General features: G+C 34.3%; 1 protein-coding gene across 6 annotated transcripts in view; it reads left to right on the top strand.

The window, feature by feature from the left end:
- NEDD4L (NEDD4 like E3 ubiquitin protein ligase) overlaps positions 1–21606 on the top strand; it is a 140994-nt gene that overhangs the window by 110707 nt on the left and 8681 nt on the right. For 2 of the 6 annotated variants that reach the window (XM_084304393.1, XM_084304391.1), the window contains 10 exons: positions 6166–6297; positions 6825–6944; positions 8195–8392; positions 9182–9259; positions 11607–11661; positions 11751–11807; positions 15621–15679; positions 17792–17857; positions 19205–19434; positions 20819–20940. In XM_084304393.1, coding sequence (XP_084160519.1) covers positions 6166–6297; positions 6825–6944; positions 8195–8392; positions 9182–9259; positions 11607–11661; positions 11751–11807; positions 15621–15679; positions 17792–17857; positions 19205–19434; positions 20819–20940 — 1117 coding nt within the window. Of the gene's footprint in view, positions 1–1172; positions 1233–6165; positions 6298–6824; positions 6945–8194; positions 8393–9181; positions 9260–11606; positions 11662–11750; positions 11808–15620; positions 15680–17791; positions 17858–19204; positions 19435–20818; positions 20941–21606 lie in introns of all 6 variants that reach the window. The other 4 variants (XM_084304396.1, XM_084304395.1, XM_084304394.1 and 1 more) reach the window with 2 other exon arrangements.

The raw sequence follows: 21606 nt of genomic DNA, 5'->3' as shown, positions 1-21606 counted from the left end.
TTTTTCTGGAGTACATGTTCCAGGATTTTCTTTTTTTTTTTTTTTTTTTTTTTTACAATTTTTATTAGGAATATATTACATATGAATCCACACATAAAAAAGATTACACAAATTTGCTGTGGAAATGTTGAGTAAGTAGAGTGTTATTAGTATGTTCATTTTTAAAGCTGACGTCACTCCTTTGTTGTTGTTTTTTTCCTGTTGCTATTGGGCAGACACTTAGAGTAACCACAGTATTTTTCTCTTTAATTTTTCATGTGTTCTCAAAGATTTTTAGTGTATCTACATTTGCTGCTTATATTTGCATGTCATAGCTATTATTCAAAGAAGTGTTTTTGAAGTATTATCCACCTCTCTACTTTCTCCTCCGGACCAGCAATGGTGTGGTTTCCAGTACAATTCCTTCTTATCTGTCTTCTCTCCCTTCTAGAAGTTGATTCCTAATGAAGTCTGTTCCAGAGGTGGTCTACTTCTTAATTTACTATTGCCCTATGGAGTCTGGATTTCTTTAATTGCTGTAGTCAGATTGGGCCTTGTCATGATGTATCTTTCAGTTTACTATTGTAGAACACTCATTTCTCTAGCAGATGTTCAAAACAGCAGAACTGAAATCATTGCTCTATAAGAAGGATGTTTCCTGACCTTAATCTTTACTGAACTAATGATAATTTATCTTCTAGCAACTGAATCTATAATTTCTTTCTAAGTAAAGTGCTGTTCTTGACTTGACTGCATTAATTTTTACTGAAAATGTGAAACACCAGTTTCATATTTTTGGCCTGAGTTTTTCTGTGCACTCACTGATGACCAGAATGTACCTATTTTCTTTTTAAATACCATATTTTTGGGTGTAACGTATAAAATTTGTATCTCAAATAAGAAAGAGGAAAATTAATCATGTTAAACTTAGACTAAGTGGTCTAATTATTGATAGAAATATTGAAAAAACAGAATTGGATACTTGAAATTAGTTCTTTTGGGATGAGATTCTGACTTGGTTACCAGTGATTGATGGGTTCATTTTTTCGCTATTATCTGAAACATTATTTCAATCTACTTGCTCTCTTTTAATAAATATGAGAGTATGGATGATTCCTTTTTCCTAAAGATGTAAGAGTAATCTGTGACCTTCATCACAAAGTATACTTATGTGTAACATTATCATTTAACAGCAGAGTGGCCCATCTAGGAGAGCTCGTTCTTCAACTGTCACAGGTGGTGAGGAACCAACGGTAATAATACTCTTTATCAAACACTATCTGTAAATAAAATGTGGGTAGATTTAGGTCTTGTACCGTAATGAACATTTTTTCACAGAGATGCAATGTGTTAAATACAGCCTGAATCAATAGTTATATATATATTTTTGTTTCAGGTTTTCTCAAATAATACTGCAATTTCACTCTAATTCAATACTTGTCTAGTATGAATAGATGCCAGAGTATTAACAGAGTGCACTAAGAAAATACCAGAAATTTCTAAAAAATGAGAGACAATACCTAATTCTTTAAAAGCTGATGTTGAAATAATTGATTAGAGACATCAAATCAATATATACATAGCTTTGTTTTTAACTTGCTTTGTTTCCTTACTCTCCATTAGACTAATTCATTTTTATTCTTAAAGTTGATCTTAATTTGAGAACGGTGGAGGTACAATGGTATATCGTTACAGCTCTTAATGGTCTTATTTACTGCCAGTTTTCATCTTCCAGTGTTCATTCTTCAGTCCAAGTCTGAATTTTTATTTTGCTCATCCAATAAAATTATTGAAATGTTTTTCTGAAATAATTTTTCCACATAATAAAAGGAAAACAGATTCAGCTTATATTGGACTTTGCTGATATTTTAAAATGTTGATCTGAAGCAAATTTGTTTCATAGAAATCATTTTATAGTGACTGTAATACTTGGCTTTCATGAACATTTGCATTCCTAGATAATTTGCTTCAGGGAAAGAAATGTAATTCAGACTTGGCATGTTTCTTGTTTCTATATAGTAATGTCAGACCTTAATTTGGGCGTTGATGTATCATTCTGCAATATTGTATGTATTTACTGTTTTTTGAATTTCAGAATCAAAGGAGCATACTTTTATTTTGTTCCTGCAAACAGCAGATTTTTTTAGTGTCCTTGCAGAATTTGCTTGACTAGCTCATCATTAGCTAAAATGTACGCTACATTGAATTGTAATGTAAAGAGAGTCTTCTTTTGACAGATGATCTTGTGTTAATTATACGTTTTAGAACAAAATATTAGTATTTTCTGCTAATAGCTAAGTTCAAACTACACTGACTCCTAATTAAAATGATTAAATCATATTTTTTTATGTAAATTTGTTGCAACTTACTATTGGGCATAACCAGCATGATTGTTCTTAATTAGTGTTATTTTGTGTGACAGTTATTACCATCAAGCCTGTGTGTCCCAGATAGCCTTGTGTCCCAGATTTCAGGCATGGCCTCTGGTCTTTCTCGGAGGGTGATGGAGATAGGAAAGAGTCTGTTGATTTGAATTGTCAAAGCAAACTCTGGGGCCTGAGGTGGCTATTAAAGGGCGTATTCAGGCAAACTAACTTCAAGTACTTGATTTTGTCCACTCGTGGGTCCGAGTCTAAGCATTTAGATAGCTCATAAGATATCAGTAATCTAAACGTATTTTTTTTTAACACTGTAAAAATGTTACATCTGCATAGCGGACTTTTTATTTAGGTCAGTGACAGAGGATGAGTAAATTTGTTACTTGAGTGTCTGCAATGAAGTAGATGTTGATGTTTGTAGATAAATTGCAGGTTTGGGTAAATATAACTACGGTTATAAAAGCACCATGGATTTACTTTTTAATGTTTGTTTGTTTTTTGTCCCCTTACCACATTCCTCTGTGAAAGGTGCATTGTAAAAATAGGCTGAGCAAAACATTAGTTAATGCATCATATATCCCAGCATCTCTGTTCTCATGACATTTTGGCTTTAACTTCAGAGGCAGTCTCCCCATGTTGTTTATTGAAGGCACCTGTTAAAAAGCACTCTTGTTTTGGGTAAAAGGGTCTTGATAAATCTCCTAAGTTTCCATTCTACCATGTAGAATACCTTTTACATTGGTATCTAATGTATGGAAAGGAGTTTGAAGGGCAAACTTTCAAACTTTCTGTTTTGCAGATTGCATTCTGGTTTCATTAACCCACAATGACTAGTAAGGGGAAAGACTGCTGACAGCTGGATTTATTTTTGATAGAGTGTTAAAGAGAAAGGGAAGATCAGGTGGTACAGCTAGAGCATCTTTCTAGTATTTCTGTATTTTAGTAAGTCAAAGTTGATCATTTGCAGCATGCCATCATACAGCGCATAGAATGTTTAATGTTAGAACCCAGGCTATCAGTTACCTTAATTAAATAATTTTAAACTAAAACATGATCTGTGGACTGTATTCAGACTAATACCTGTTACCTTGTTGATCACTGGTTAATTAATAGCTTGGAAACTGTTAGAACAGTCTTGGGAAAGGTAGTCAGTCTCCTGTCAGCTCTTTGAACTAAGTGGAAAAACAGCAGTATTTCCAGCACTTGTCTACTCAGGAAATTAATAAATCAGTCTCATAGTTCATTTCAATGAGTATTACTTTGTTTTCTCATCTGTTTTCCTTTGCTTCCTATTTCCTGATGTGCTCCATCAACTTTCTGATCCATCCATTATCTTTTCTAATTTCCATTCTTGATTATCTAGACAGTTCTCCAGCTCATTGTGTCTATTATGCTCTTCTGTTAAAAAGCAAATATATTGATTAACTTAGCAAAAGTCTTGGGAAGAGGTCTTAAGAATAAGAAGCAAGAACAAGAATTACAGTAAATTACTTCGCTGGAGCAAAGAATGTAGACCGTAGAAAAAGAATGTATCCTGAGTTTCAACAGGAGCCTTTAGAAGCCTGAAGAGATACCAAATCCTTCTGTGCAGTGCCACTCGCTTCTTTGATCTCTAGGTAGTAGTTTTCCACTGTATTAATATTTTAAATAGAAAGATCATACAGCAGAAGCCACCGTTTATTAGGACATTGAAAGAGTAATTTCTTTGGCTACTTTGTGATTAGCATGGTGAGTAAACCTAAAAACCTAGAGACACAGAGGTAGCTATCCATGTAAAGTTAGTAGTGGCTTAATGCATCCTACGGTCTTATAAGTTTTCATAGTAACTCGAAACGTGGATGATAGTTTAAGAAAAGAAAAGAAGTTGCAGAATGCATACATTTACGAATCTAAGTAAAATAAGGAAAAAACAGTGAAAGTCTTACAGAATTTAAGATATTCATGAATAGATATTAAGTACTGTAGATCTTCAGAGGCTGCCTGGACATGGTTCTGAGCAACTTGCTTGAAGTGTCCATGCTTAAGCAGAGGAGTAGGATCGTATGACCTCCAGAGGTCCCTTCCAACCTTACCCATTTTGTGTTTTTGTATTGAACTGAAAACTGGAATCATACTTAGCTGTCAGTTTTACAGGTTGATGTTGCATCTTTTCTAGTAGTGCAGTTGTTAGTGATTTTTTTATATATATATTTTTTAAATCTGGCAAATTTTTTTCTTTCAAATGAATATAAATTCAACAATTAAAAATGTATTTGTGGTATTCCTTATGACTTTTAATTTCAGTCCTTTTAACCATTTATTCATCTTCCTTTTACTGTTTCATGGCTAAAAAAACACATATCTTCTAGTGCATCAAACTCTGAGTTAAAGCAATTTGCTAATTCCACTTTGTTACAATTTTCTAGCTCACCACTTTCCGTGTATTTCTTTAACAATACTGCCATATATAATTTGATAGTGACTACTTCAGGTTTAAAATGAATTAAATATCAAATGTATAAAGACATAGAATAAAAATGAATGTTAACGAGCTACCCATCACAGTATTTTTTTATTATTATTGTTTTTAAAGTATCCAATATTATAGATAGTCATGTCAGATAAGAGCAAGAGCAAAAACATATCCTGAATTTTCAGGAGACTGATCTCAATGTTTCTTTAAATGTTCAGGGCAGTAGAACGGTAAGGTAGGAGTAACACTTCCTCATCATGTGTTGGATTTTTAGTTTAATTACAAGGACTAGAAATGTTTATGTCAAATATACTTAGTTATTTTTCCATCAAAATAATGGTCATCAGCGCAGTTGTCACTTTATCAGGAAGACCCCTTTCTAAAACTAGAAAGCCTAGCAGTTGTTTTCTAGCCTATGTGGAGGTATTTGGTAATCTCGAAGGCTGATTCTTCCCTTGGTTTTATTTTAAGATCATGTGAAAAAATTTTGAAGAGTCTTTTTTAAACATCTTCCATCTCTTAATAGCATGCACTGACTCATATTCCAACATCTTTTTTTTTCCTTTGAGAGAGCTCAGTGTTTTTAAGACCTCTTCTGCAATGGTGATTTGTTCTAACATTTGCCTCCTCAGCTGCTTTACCTTTTGTAAAAAAGTTTTTGGCTTTAACTTTTTACGCAACTTGTTTTATAACAATTGGTGCCTTTGGCACCATTATATGTATGTTTTCTTTAAAACGATGTATTTGTGGTGCAACTTTTTAATTACAGAAAGCAACATCTCACTCTAAAATCTGGACTCTATTTTAGGGTATATCCTGAGTCTTCAGGACACCTGACCCTGAATGCAACGTTTGTACCTAACAAAATGTTTGGACTTCAGTTTTTATAGGCATAGTAGTTTGCTGCAACCAACTCAGGACAGCCTGTGATAGAGACGAGATCAGAACTTGAGAGATTTGACTAGACAGCGTGGTCACTTCAATTCTTACTTATCCACACTAATACAGAGGAAAAATTCAACCTTTCTAAGGAGGAATCATTAAAATGCAAAGTTCATTTTTGTCAATATGTATAATGTACAAATTAAAATGTTTGAGGGCATATAAGCTTAGCTGGCTTTAGAACAAGATACTTCTTATACTTTTGCAAAAGTGAATCAAAAGATCTATTGTGAGAAAAGATGATTTGTGTCAAAGGGGCATGAAGAAGAGCTTATACTATATTAAATCTGAGTCATGTTTTTCCGTTTGTTGTTTTTTAGAATGGTGTAAGTTAAAAAGTTCGTTTTAAAGAGCAGACTTTTTTTTGTTGTTGTTGTTATTGAGTAACAATACGGTTATTTCTTGCTTGAACAGCCTTCAGTGGCCTATGTACATACTACACCAGGCTTACCTTCAGGCTGGGAAGAAAGAAAGGATGCAAAGGGCCGTACTTATTATGTCAATCATAACAATCGAACCACAACATGGACACGTCCCATTATGCAGGTATGAGAATCTGTTATATTGCTCAATTTAGATAGCACACACTTAGCATGTATTGAGTATAACTTCAGTTGAAGACTCTCTTCAGAACTTTAAAAAATAAATAAAAATCTAAGCATTGTCATGACAACTCAGGATAATCATAAAAAAAAATTGCAATGCCTGGGATTTTTTTTGTTGCTTTTCTTAACTTTATTAAGGTACAGATTAAGTCGATTGCTACAATGGAAGGAATTTACAGAGAGTTACATAGTACTAATAAATAGAGGCAAACGCATTCTTAGGATTGAAATTGAAAGTTTGGTTGCTTGATTAATAATACTGTATATTGTTTGCCCTTCCAATGGAATTAAAATTAAATAATGTACTTGCTCTTTAAAATAGTATACTCAGTATTTAATAATAATAATAATAATAATAATAATAATAATAATAATAATAATAAATATTGATACTATATTTTAAATGTCCTAACTCTGGATGAACCATGATCCTGACAACTAACTAACTCAGTTTTCCATCTGAACTAGCTTGCTGAAGATGGCATGGTTGGGTCAGCAGCAAGCAGCAACAACCACTTAAGCGAACCTCAGATCAGACGGCCTCGCAGCCTTAGTTCACCCACAGTAACTTTATCTGCTCCACTTGAGGTGAGAAACAGACTTATCAACAAATATCACTTATGTGTGATTTCTCTCTCTGTGTCTTTATAACTTTCGATTTCCTTTTTAGTTACTAATAGCCATTTTCCCCTATTGTTGATTTTATCGTAATATGTTGCTGTTTTCTTGCAGTTTTCCATCTGGATCTTTATATTATACAATGGTATTACTTCTATTATTATTGAATGATATGAATTAATAGTCTGTCTTACATATGATAATTTGAGTTGGTCAGCTAAAACTAATTCTGTGCATTTCTGAAACATGGGCTGCTATGACTCCTCTCAAGTGCTACAGTTGTGTAAGATCAGAAATATTTTTTTGGGTCAACATTTATTTTGATGGTGTTACCTTTGAAAATAATACATGCAATTTAGTTTGGATAATTTTGTAATTAAGATACTGATTGAATTTCGTATTCCTTGTCTTTCAAAAGGGTATTCAATGTATGTGTCTTTACAAATAGTTTAGAATACTGTTATATGTTGTTCATTGCAACATATCAGAAGTAGAACTTACATGGCTAAGCAATCAAAGATGGTGTGTTTTTTACTTCTGAAAGTATGGTTAAACCTCACAAATCTATTAAATGTGGCTGTGTTGAGGAGAGCAAGTTCTTAAAAGTTTCTTCTTTGGACTGAAAGTGTGGCACCTTATTTGTTCTTTCTCACCATCTCATTCCTAATTCTGTCTCTTTCTGTCCTGGTCAAAATGTTGAAAATCCGTAATTTCAAAATGATATAAGGAGAATAAACCTCCATTTATTTTAGGAACTTGTTTTAAGGTCATGTTTAAATGTTTTGTCTGAAAGTTTAATTGAGAGATCCATTAAAAAGTGGATAATGTTGCCTTAAATTTAGGATACTTTCCTGTTTAAAAATGAGATACATTGCACCGGGAAACACAAAGCAATGTTTGCAATTTTTTTCTCTGTAAAATGAAACATTGACATGTACAGGACAGCTTCAGTAAAAGATACAAACAAATGTAAATACTGCGGACATTATCATTGCCAAGAGAAGTGATAAAACATTGCGTCCTTTAAAACAAAAACCATAGTAAGTTAGAAGTAGCTAATTAAGAGGAATTTAGCTAAGTTCTAGGAAATCAATCCCAGCACTTAATTCTAGAATGAATTACATCTGGAATGAAAAAAAATTGTGCTGTGAAATACGTTTTACTCAGTTTCCTGTATTAAGTGATATTTTGCAAATCTTTTTATCTTTCATTTTCTTCAGGGTATGAAGGACTCCCCTGTGCGCAGAGCAGTGAAGGACACCCTTTCCAATCCCCAGTCTCCACAGCCCTCGCCCTACAACTCTCCTAAACCACAACACAAAGTTGCACAAAGCTTCCTTCCTCCTGGTTGGGAGATGCGAATAGCGCCCAACGGCAGGCCCTTCTTCATTGATCATAATACTAAAACTACTACATGGGTAAGGGGAATTCTAGGTAATGAATTTTAAATCGTTTGCCATCTTTTAAATGTTTTCATCTTGACCAGTCTTTTTCTTTTTCTGGCATTTGTCTTGTCTTTAAGGTTCAAGTTCCATGGGATTTGTTAGCCTAACATTTCATAAAACTGATATGGGGATCTGACTTGAGTCCTCCATGCAATGATGTACAGTAGCAATAGTTTTTAAGTATCTAATTTCATGTCATGCCTGTAGTGGTGCTCATTTCAGAGAAAGGAAACTTACTCGTACATATCCACTGAAAATAGATTTTGGAGGATTTACATATCATGCACGATGCAATGGTGTTTTGCATTTTGTATTTGACCTTTTTATACTTGACAAACTATTGCATATCAGTCTTTCATGACCTGTTTTGCTTGCCCCTTTTTACCTCATTCATTCATAAGTGTCGTATCTGTGCATTAATTAAAATGTAAGAAGCTCATTTGCATAATTTCCCAGCTTTTTTATGATAGGCTTATTTCTCATTAAGTTTTAAGAGCCAAAAATGTGCAGATGAATCTAAATACCACTTAGGGGAATGCATGCATTCGTAGGAAGAGGGCTTTAATTTTTAACCATATCTCTGCAAATAACACACTTAATGGAGTTAAGGACTTACCCTAACTACCTCTTAATATTTAAAAAATTCATTGCAATTTTTGATTCTTAATAAAATATGTGATACATGCAAATGCTAAATGTGTTGTCACTTTTATCTGTCACAACTTGATCTGTTGGATTTACAGTTCCATATATCTGTTACAGGAAGATCCACGACTGAAATTTCCAGTGCATTTGAGATCAAAAGCTTCTTTGAACCCTAATGATTTGGGCCCCCTTCCTGTAAGTGACAATGTGTATGTATTTGAGTATATACCTGCTATCTTATAAAAACTGATCTATTACTGTAGTCATATATTGTATATAGACACATATGTTGATCTCATTGCTTTTATGGACTTATTAAAGCAATGTTTACGGATAGCACCAAAAACTTTGTTGTTATCTGTGAATCAGTCAGGCTTTTTGAAGCCAGTCCATAGTATTCTGAAGTGATTGAACATTTATTTGCTTATCTGAAGCTTGGAGCTTTGAAGAAACTTACCTTGGTTTTACCTCCATCTGTGTGATTTTAGGTAATTAACAGTTGCTTTAGAAAAAAAGAAGCAGATAGTTCAAAGTGAACTTTGTTATTGTACCAGTGTATACTGGCATTCAGAAATCTAAATAAATTTTGTTTTTGAATGAAACTCCCGTATTCTGTAGGGAAAATCATGGTACTAACCTCAAAAGTTTTGTCATATTTGTGACTGATACATAATACTGATTTACATGCATGTCAAATACAGAGTTTTGCTTTGTTTTTAAACAGCTGTGTTCTTAATGTCAGAGGATAATGCATGAAATCTGAAACTTTTTATAAAGTTAAAATTTTTACAGTATAGCAGTGGTTCATCCCATTGCCTTATATATATTAAATATGCTTTTGAGAAATGGTCATTGAAATTTTATTTACAACTCAGCTACTAGTTGTCACCAGCAGTCTCAGCATGTATTATGGGCTTTGTCTGCAGACAGCTGTGCCATTAGAAAAGGTGACTGTCCCACTGTATAGGACGCGGCAGGTTATATTATCTTAAACAAATTGAAGAATGTGTCTTTGATCTTACTGATTTTCATTGAAATGAGTTGCAATTTACTTAGAAGAACTGCTCTGTCAGCAGACCAGAATGAGTTCTGCTTTTGGGCAACTGGTAACAAATTCTGCCTTTCATCTGGGGACAATAAAAAGCCTGTTACTGCCTATGATCAGACATCCACCTCTTAAACATCCTGCAATCTCCCTGCCCTGGTCTTGATTGGCAAAAAGTTTTGCCTTGTATTTAAATCCAGCTAGGCAACTTTTCAGGCCCGGTATCTCAAAACACTGATTACATCAAAAGCTATGTTCAGTTGAATGTATTTATTATGTTGAATGTTCTGATTACAACACAGAAGTAATGTGATTTTTCTTGAAAGCTGTGGAAGTAGCTGTTCCTTTGTAATTTTTCAGATACATTGAGCATGCATTAATGTCCAAGGACATGCTCCTTAGATAAGGAGGTGCTGAACAGGAGAAACTTAGCCTGTTAATTGCAAGAGGTAAAATGTGCTATGAAGTCAGGGTAGCCTGACGTACATCAATGGAAGTGTATAATTAGTCACAGATTTAAACTCAATTAAACAAGCCATTTTTGACTGAGGTAAAAATCACAGAATCATTGAACGCTTTGAGTTGGAAGAGACTTGAAAGACCACCCACTTCCAACCCCCCTGCAATGAGTAGGGACGCCTCCCACCAGACCAGGTCTCTCAAAGCCCCATCCAACTTGGCCTTGAACACCTCCAGGGATGAAGCATCCACAGCTCCTCTGGGCAACCTGTTCCACTACCTCACCACCCTCATAGTTAACAACTTCTTCCCAATGTCTAATCTGAATCTACCCTCTTTTAGTTTGAAATGATTACCTCTCATCCTATTGCTACACTCCCTGATAAAGAGTATCCTCCCAGTGTAATGGCTGCAGAATTTAGAAGGAGTTACTTAAAAAATATTGAAATGAAATCATTTATTTTCTATATTGTATAGAAGGCTGAAGCTAGCGTATGGCATACAGAGGGAGTGAGTACTAGATTGGCCATTGTTGCATGTGCTAGCACTGTGCAATTTGTTCTCCTTTCTATACAATAATTGTATGGAAAATGTGAAAAAGAGAATGGAAAAAAAGGCAAGAATTGAGGACTAGATTAGACGTTCTTATCCCATGCTATTAGGATTTATATAATTACAGTGAGTAACCCACAGGTGTTTCAGAAGTAGAACCAGAAATTCTCAAATCTAACAGATTATGGATAATCTATTCACTGTGATCATTTCCTCGTAGGAAACAGGTATAAACCCTGATGCAAGATGTTTCCACTTCAAACCTTAAAAAAATATTTACTGTATTAGATGCAGTCACCTGGGTAAACAGCCAGTTCTTTGAATCTTGCTAGGTTTTTGTCCTTGGCATAATGCATCTGGTTTTGTGTGTTCTACTTGGCAAGCACCTTTCAGGCAATTTAAGCAGGCACGGATAATGTATTGCTTTGTGCTGTTTGAGAGTGGTATTATTTCATGTATTTTCTCTTTTTTTTTTCCCAATTCCAGCCTGGCTGGGAGGAAAGAATACATTTGGATGGAAGAACATTTTACATAGATCATAGTAAGTAAGCACTCAGGTACTACAGCAATTAGACAAAGGGAGGTAATAAATATTGAAGTGAAAGCTTTATAATTTTACTCTTCATTTAGGAAGCCAGGTGTTGATATGTGGAGACATTGATACCAGAGACTTAGTGCCCTCATACGGTACTGTATATTCACTGAAAGCTTGCTTTTAATTGGCTCATCAAGCTTTGTCCCTCTCTGACTTGTGAAGCATTAACATTTCTTCTTTGTGGTTTCTTTTGTTCTTGTTGATATTTTGGATTCTTTGTTGTTGTTGTTGATGATCCCATGGCTTTTTTGCACTTTAATAAATTAAAATACACACTAGGAATAGAAAATAAGATGAGAAAAGATCATATAGCCACAACTCCATATATAGGCAGTGGAGAAATTAGCACTGATAATACTCTTTCCTCTCCCTTGAGAAGGTCTTGTGGCAGTGCTGATTCTGATCTTATTTCCTATTTATAGCATGTTATATTGCACCCAGCCCATTAATATCTATTCAGTTCTGTTAGTGAAGTTCTAGTGTAAGTGATGTTTCATTGTAGATTTGTCTTATTACAGCATCTCAGAACTACTGTGTTAGTTTTTGTCATTGTTTGAAAATAAAGCAGCCCAGAAAGGGTTTTATTCCCCCACCCCCTTTTTTTAAATACTTAATCTGAACTTTCTAATGAGGTATTACTACAGACTGTATAAGCTTCACAGAAATAGATAATTCACAAAACAATTGGAAGAGGGTATATTTGCTACATAAAACTTACAGAATTAAAATCTTAATACTGCCAAATATGCATTATAGTTTGTTTTTCTTTCAGTATCAGTAACAATAAATGCTATGCAAATCTGTAGTTGTATATATATAGTACGTTATTAAATCCCTATTTCTAAATCACTGTCTCCAAAAGTAATACCTATTTCAGAATCACATACATACTTGTAAATAAAAAACAGAAATAGTACACTCATCAACAAGATTAGCCTTTTTCAAATATTATTATAGAATTATTCTTTGTATCTTCTGTTATTGATTCTGCCAAGAGTTATTTGGAAACTTAAATCTGGCAAATTATGGTAAACTGCTGCCACTGAACAGTCACAGAATAGAACTGTTATTTTAAAAATATCTGTATAATTGTTGAATCTTCCTAGCTTTGAAAAGGTTTATTTATTTTGTCTCTAAAAGTAAATGGAGTGTCGAAAAAATATATTTTCCAAACTAGTTTAATTTTTAGATAAAAATACATTTATTTGCATCTGAAATCTCTTTCTATTCCCTCTGTTGATTTAATTTTTCTTTCACCTTTTTAGATAGCAAACTTTATAAAAGTTTGTTGTTTTTTTTTTCCCCCTGATGATGCTACTTGCTTCCAGCAAAAATCCTTTTTGTCTCATTGTGGTACCATACTACTACAATTGCCAGGGGACTCTAGAAGCAGAGGTGATGCCAGTGATATTACAGTGGCCACCTTGCAGCTCCATTGTGATAACATCATGCTCAGTATTGAGTAAATGACTGCAATCAGCATTTGGTGTTCAGTCATTTGGCTTGAACAATCTCAATAGTAGCATTTGTTTCCACAGTTTTGGTAAGGAAGTACAATGACATTTGACCATAATGATAGGTTTATGACAGAGCCTGCTGGCTCTTAATTGTTTGATGAGAACTTGAGAACATACACTGAAATCAGCCATGCGCATGATAACTGTGCTCCCTCTAAACACGCAAGTCTCAGTAGCCCATTACTGTGACAAACTGGCCATCATTTTAGTCATTCTTAACTGAAGTGATTAGTTAAGATGCAACCAGTGTACTCGATTTCACTGTTAGAATACAATAAGAATGTTGGAAGTATGAACTGATTCAGCTACTATTAATGTCTTGGTTTTCCAGATATATTTTGTAATTCTTATGCATAATTATTTAATACTTTTGACCTATCAAAATACAGATAAAATAATTTAGGTAGTACTTGTAACATACTAATGTGAAAACATGATACTTTTCAGATTTTAAGTGTACACAGTCCTAATTTGTCCAATAGTAAATTCCTTTATATGTATATTTATCTTTATACATATATATATGTGGTCTCTAGTTCTCTGCGATTGGCCTTAGCCAGCTGAGTCAACATTATTTGCCATCCATAAACGAAGTAATATTCTGTATTCACATAGCATGTTTAAACTTCTGCATTTCCTAGGAGCCTTATAGGAAATTACGATCAACCTGTTAGAAGGTATCCTGAAGAAAAACACAAAGGCTTTCCAACCATATTCAGAATAGTTACCAGTGGTTCACTGACAGAGGAATGGATATTATTTAAGGGCATTTAAGCCCTGGAATAGTGTTTATGATATGAAGTCTCTATCACTGTAATATTCTGAAAAACAACTTAGACAAAGACTTATCAGTAACAGCATATGCTCTTAAACATATGCCACGGTAGTAAGAGAGAACTGACAAACTCTCAAAGTCATTTACAGTTCTGTCTGACTTCATAGAAAATTACCACCATAATTTGCAGCTGTCAGTTTCAAGTAGGTATAAGAAATGAACTGGCAAACATTGTAGAACTCAATTTGACTGCACAGGTTGAAACAAGATGACAAGGGCCAGCTCAGGAGTCATGCTTTTAGGGCAGGCTGTGAAGTACATGGAGCTGTGAGTCTAACAAATTTCCTCCATAATTGCCATGAGCACTAAATAGACTTAACATGTAAAGGAAAATAAAAGAGTAATTTAATATTAAATTAACTGATAGGTCAAATTTTCTTGAAATGTGCTTGTGATCTTTTTGAATTTTCTTTAGTAACATTTAATGAATGTCAGCTTTCAAAATCTAGTCCATGTTAAAATTAATTTGGGATGCTCAAAACTGATGTTTTTTGGTTTTGTTTTTGTTTTTCCAACTGTAGAAACATGGAAAATTCCTGTTTTAAAATAAGTGGGATTGGTTGTTTGCTTTTACCCATTGTGTCCTTAAAAACAATTTTCTTGAAATTTAGTGGTTTCATTCCCAAACATGTAGTAATTACAAAACTTAAAATCTTGACTACCCTTTTAATATGCAGTTCATAAATCAAAGCAGTGCATGTAACTAACAGGTGTATTATTATTACTATTCCAGTGTAGGAAAGAGATGATTTGAACCTTGCCATTGGAGATGGCGTTTAGTTTGGTTTTTGGAGCATTGTCTTATTGTTGCAACATCATCATTTTGTTGTGATTCTGTTGTGTTCAGAATCTTGTGAGAAACAGTTGTCTGGAGGCAGGGAGAGTTTCACCATGGTCCTGTATAACTCACTGTATAACCATGTAACGCTGCTGGTGCTCTTAAAAACTGTAGATGAAAAGAACTGAATTCTGTTGCCTTGATGCCAAAATCTGCCTTGCCAAAACTGAACAATTTCTTATACCATAACTGTGTAATTTTTCCTCCCTTTACCGATCCTATAGCCTTTTCATTAAAATCAGTGTCTAGGACTTTTTTTCCCAAAATTAGTCGTTATTCCTTCCCCTCCAAATTTAAATTCAGACTGTTTTAAAATTATTAAACCTTGCAGAATTTGAAATAAGTAAACTTAGTTTGTCATTTGACAAAGTTTTTGGATTCCTTTACCTTTCAGGCATGAGATCTGTGTATTCCTAATATGTGTTGAATCCAAGACCATGTTTGAATAGAACATGTTTACTACTATGGGTGTTGAAATAAAACCAGTGTAGTTACGCTGGATTATGTTGTAGTTTTGCATTTTTGTATGAGTGTTTTAACTAAACGGTGTGGTGGGGTTTTGATGGAGATGCGTGAATGCAGTCTTTTCTAACCCTGAAATACTAAGTTGTGGAAATGGTAGGGAAAACATCTGTAGGGAAAACAAAACAAAACACCGTAAATTCATGGTGTGATAATCAAGAAGTAATGATATAATTTCTTCTGTTATTTACAGATAACAAAATTACCCAGTGGGAAGACCCCAGACTGCAGAACCCAGCGATTACGGGTCCAGTAAGTACTGCTATGGTTCTTTTTGCATGAAATGCTGTGACTCAGGTACTGTTAAGCAACAGGTCATGCCTGTTCTCCGGATGAGCTCAGACTGTTGAACAACCAAGGAAGCAGGACCAACCTCTGCCTTTTCCTGAGGGACATGGGAGGCTCAAGTACCTGCTTTTGTAAGCCTCCAAGGGCAGGGGAAGTTGCTGTCATGCACCACCCTGACAAGGTTCCCCCAAATTGATGCCCCTCTGTGGACCATCTTTATTGCTCCATTGTGTTCAAATAGTATATTTTTTATTAAGCTGGGCATGAGGGGTGTCTGCTCTGATTCTTTGGTTGGAAGATTTTGTCAGTTTCAGACCAAATACTCTGTGCTGAGTTCTAGATTGTAAGGTTTTAGGAACGTATATAGGAGAACTGTTCATATTTACCATTACCTGTGTCATTACCGTCAAGACAATTCTATTGAGCTGAGACACTGAGCTGTTCATTTTTGCATTTCTGGAAAATAAAAAGCTGTTACCACTCGATATGGAAAAGATGTGACTACTTTGTGGATTCTGAATGCAATAAAGGCAATAATCAGGCCTATCAAATTTAAGAGTCATAAAAAATCCTGCATATGAACTAAGCTTTCAGAAAAACAACTTTAGAAAAAACGAATGTTTTTAATTTAGTATCAGTTTTTTAAAACATTAAATATATGGAATGGTTCTTTGACCTTTTTATGCTGCTTTAGGCTACTTTGTGGTATTTCAAGTGATTGGATTTCCAACCTAAAGATGTTTCCAGGAAGAAATCTGCCAATAATACTTTTTAATTTGGGGTAAATGCTCAAGGATCTCAGACAGGCCACAGCAGATGAACTACTGGATGTTGTAATCCTAGTTGCTAGTGTTTAATTCCAGTTCCTTGTGTTTATGAACAAGGTTGATAATAGTCACGTGTTTGAACGTAATTGCTGTTGTACTGATGTACCCATTTAACATGCACATAATGCTTGAGATACTAGTACGCAATGTTACACAAATTCTTCTACTTATGTTCCCAGAAACCATAAACATAGACGAGACAGTCTGTTTGGGGGATATTTGTTTCAACATAATCAGGGTCAATCCTGACCAAATTAAGGAAACAACAGTATTATTTTATTTTTACGAAAAAGCAAGATTAGATCCGTTTTGCAGTCATATACCCATTAAGCATTCATCTTAGTGCCTTTAACAGTATTTTTGGTGCTATGACAAAAACAAAGAAGTACGTAAATTGTATTTCACATTGTGTTCAAACAATGATAACATGTCAAAAGATTCTTTAATGGCTGTGGTAAAGTCATATTATCATCAGAGTAAAATGATTTAATATGTTTTTTTTTTTTTAACTTTTCATGTCTTATCTTTCACAAGAGAAAGATTATATAGAAATATTTCTGTCTTACGCTCTCACATACATGAGTCTACTTCAAGACCAGCCCTCTCATGAAAACCCACTCTCCCCTCAGATCTGAACTTGAACCAGAGCTTTGCAGTTTGTGATTCATCTTTCAAGGAATAGAAAATGTAATTTTTAAATCCATAAATCCATATTCTTTGGTAACAACTGTTTCACGACCAGGTTAGATGAGGCCCTAAGCAACGTGATCTAGTGGGCGGCATCCCTGCCCATGGCAGGGGGGTTGGAACTAGATCATCTTTGAGGTCCCTTCCAACCCAGGCCATTCTATGATTCTGCAAAAAGTCATTTTAAAAAATATCATATGGCATGCTTATCATTTCCTAGTGAAAAGCATAGTTGGCAGCACTGCATTCTAATCTCTTTTTCTCTGTGTTAAAAAATGTTTTTGTTTTTTCTGCTCCTAAAATAAGAAAAAAAATGAGGGTAAGTACTTGTTTAAAAAAATGGCTAAACGTTTTGATACCTTTTAACTGAACTTACACACTGAGAAATGGGAAGATTTTGGGTTCTGTATTTCATGCATACTGTTGTTTTTTTTTTACGTGAACCTATGGCATACATATCTAGGTAGTCTTCAAATTTAGTTTTCATTTGTTTAAATAATATTGGAATATCAATTTGTTAAATACCTGGAATAATCTGTGTTTATGATTCTCTCTCTGATAGGCAGTTCCATATTCTAGGGAGTTCAAACAGAAATATGACTATTTCCGGAAGAAGTTAAAGAAACCCGTGAGTATAATAGCCATGCTGCTTTGTGTTGAAGCCAGTTATGTTATGTCTGGGGAGAAAAAATTAAATATCCCAGGGGTAGATACAGAATGGTGTTTCATGCAATAACAAATTTGCTGTTTTTTCTTGTTTGTCTTGTTCCTTAAAAGAGTTAAGTAGAAACCAAGAAAATGAAGAAAAGTTTGAATTTGATCGATGGATTTCTCAACAACAGCATTTACAAATCTTTAAGATTTGCACTTTCTAATACGAATGGAAAGTCAGAGTGATGAGATAACAAGCGGTGATTCACTATTTTCCATTCTAACTGAGTCTAATTTGTATGTTAGTTTAAGAGACTTTAGATTGAAAATAGGCTAGAGGATTGGTATTTCCCTTTGTCTTCAACAGTAGGTTTGGAAAGACAGAGCTGGAACAAACTGGCAGAGCAGAGCCCACAGTATTACTGCATCTGGCACAAGCTTCTCACATTCATGTTCTGTAAAAATAACTTCTTTAACTTAAGAGAATGCAAGTTATTAGCATGCATGTGATATTGACTTGTAATTGACAGCAAACAGCCTTGGCAGCATCAACTCTAATATGAAGAGGGACTCACCAATGTCTTTATGGGATTGTTGATAGTTCCTTGAATTTGCACCTTGAGCTTGACTTGTGACTGTACACAATAAGTACTTTAATTGACAGGAAAAAGCAAACCTCCTGAAATGCTTGTTTCAAGTCAATTTTATCAGGAAAACTGTACCTGACTGTAAGGGTCATATTTATCTGTTCATCTTCTGCTTCTTTCTTCAAATACTTTACACAATTCTCTTCTGTCTTTTCTGAATTCGTCTCCCTGGGCTTTTATAATGGGTGTTAGTGTTCTCTTTTTTTCAGACAGAAATTCTTAAATATTTTGGCAGTCCTGTTCTGCTTACATCTTGGCAATTCAATACTGTTTTATGTGTAGTACTGTTGGTGTTCTTAATGGTGAAACAGTTCTGGCCTTTACAGATATTTGAGTGAAAGGGTTGCATAAAGCTTGTGTGTTTTTTAACATGTTAAGCTAAAATGACCTTTAAATAGAGCGTGGTAATATCAACAATTCTTACTTTTGTTGTTGTTGTTGCTTTTCTTGTTGTTTTCATTATTTTATCAAATATCATAGAAATCTCTGAACCCCACTAGTGGAACTTACCCAGTTCACCATAATGTATCAACCTGTGGACTTAGAGAGCATTGGAAAACAAGAATAAAGGAAACTTGGTACACTCAGATGTCTAATCTGTCCTTTAGTTTTAAGCGTACGATCAGTAATTTCCCTGAAGACTATTTATTGAGACTAATTGATTTCCTTTCACACAGGCCGATATACCAAATAGATTTGAGATGAAGCTACACAGAAATAATATTTTTGAGGAGTCCTACAGAAGAATCATGTCTGTGAAGAGACCTGATGTACTAAAAGCCAGGCTCTGGATTGAATTTGAGTCAGAAAAAGGACTTGACTATGGAGGCGTGGCCAGAGAATGGTTTTTTCTCTTGTCCAAGGAGATGTTCAACCCTTATTATGGTCTTTTTGAATATTCAGCAACGTAAGTATCCATTATAATATTCTCATTCGTAAGCAATATATGTTAGATTTTGAGTAAAATGGAAAGTTACATTGGAGAGTAGTCAGATCATCCTTCATGATACATGAATTTGTACTCCTATCAGTCAAATCTCTCTGTTCTGCATTATCATTTATCATTTCCTTTTCCAAGAAACTTTAAATTTGCTGTTGAAATCTCATAGAACATTCTTATTGCTAAAATAGTATTCGATGTTGCCTTGCTTGCAACAATAGTAGATTCCATTTTTGAAGCTAGCAATAGTAAGAGGATTGATGCTAGACAAGATGTTTTGATGTCCTCCCAGTGCATTGTAAAGCACCTGCCTTCCGGAATTAGTGTTCTTTGTAATTAGTTCATAAAACACCTTCTCATTTACATTTCAGTAGTCATACAGCACTGGCTTTGCATGAATTTAAATGTATTTTTGTCCAATTTTAAACCCCCTGAGTGTTGCATTAGTAAACAAGAGAGCAAGTCTCTTGCTTAAATTACATCTGTTTTGGTCTACTTATGTAATTCCACATTGTGCACTTAGCCACAGTAAGGATGGATTTCTTAATTGCCAGCAGCAGTTTTTATGTTTTCATGCCAATATCAAACTTGCTTCTTTCTTTAATGAGCATTGAATAAATTGTAAAGTAGATGAACAAAGGCTGTATAATGAGGGTTTTGTTGCATTTGTTTCTCAGAAAATACACGTTTTGTTTTTGGAGGAAAACATAGCTTACAGAATATTGACTAGTTCAGTATGCCTTTGTGTTAGTAGAATTCACTGGATAAACATTTGTTTTGAAATATTACTACTGCTTATGTGATAAAAATATCACTGCAATCACTTTAAAAACATTATTTTCATTCGAGGTTCAATTTGATGGAAAGGTGTATTTTAAATTGTAAGCATTCACTCTAGAGTGAGACTTCCTATCAACAGCAAAGACAAATAAAACTTTACTAGAGACAGCCTGTTTATAACTGATGTTTCTGGGAGTAGTATTTAATTAATTCTGGGAAATACATACACATCTGAAAATTAAACATTACCACCCATGGTTATTCATTAACTCGTTAATACAACATTTTATAGTTTTAAGTCCCATTGATTTTATTTAGATAATCAGAATATAAAATAGGATTTAGTTGGGATTTTTAGGAATCTATTAGTGTACTAGAAAGTTTGAAATAGAAATGTCTTGGGAAACTGGAAGTTACCAGCTTAGACTTTGCACACTCTTCCTATCTTAGCGGTTGAACCTGGTTTATTCAAAGAAAATATTCTGAACAATCTGTGTTTTGGATTTAGGATGAGAATAGTACTGATAACGCACTGATGGTTTCAATCTGCTGTTTTCTTTCCCCAAAATAGGGACAACTATACACTTCAGATTAATCCTAATTCAGGTCTTTGTAATGAAGATCATCTTTCGTATTTTACATTTATTGGACGGGTTGCTGGTCTGGCAGTATATCATGGGAAGCTATTAGATGGTGAGTTACTATTCTGTATTGCTAAGCTACTCTTACTGGATTTTTTTTTAAATGAAATGAATCACTTCAATAATTCATATGCTTTAGAATGTAGTATATCTTGAAACAAAGTCTAAGAGATTAAAGTAATGGAACTGGAAGCTTTGGAAATTGCATTCCTGTTTTGAATGGTGATTTTGGTAAAATGATAGTGTCTTGCTCAACAAATATGTTTCATATAAAGTTTTGCTCCTCTGTCCACTCCTGTTAACCCTAGAGAATCTCCATTTTCAAATAATCTCTATCCTGAAGGAAAATCACTAAGTTTGTATCAGCAACTTACATGCAAACCAGCTGAAGCCAAAGCAGTTGCTTGTCAATTGCAGCCTGAATTTTTCTATAAAATTATTTCTCGTTGATTGAACGAGTTAATAAAACAATTGATTGAATGAGTAAATAAATTTTTGCTCAACTTTGAAATCCCAGAATATCCAAGCAAGCAACCATTATAAACTGCCTAGATGTTATTTAAAGACAGTGCAGCCCAACAACAGATGAAGCTCATGGTCCTGTTTTTCTAGTATCTCCTTTGAGAGAAGAATGGCGATTTTAAGTGGATTAGAGTATCCTGAGCGCAATTCTCTATCTTCAGTGTCTCTACCATGTAACTAACATTGGCATAATTCT

This window comes from Netta rufina, assembly GCF_964035555.1.
Source record: "Netta rufina genome assembly, chromosome: W".
Classification (NCBI taxonomy): Eukaryota; Metazoa; Chordata; class Aves; order Anseriformes; family Anatidae; genus Netta; species Netta rufina.
This window is presented reverse-complemented; position numbering and strand designations above follow the sequence as displayed.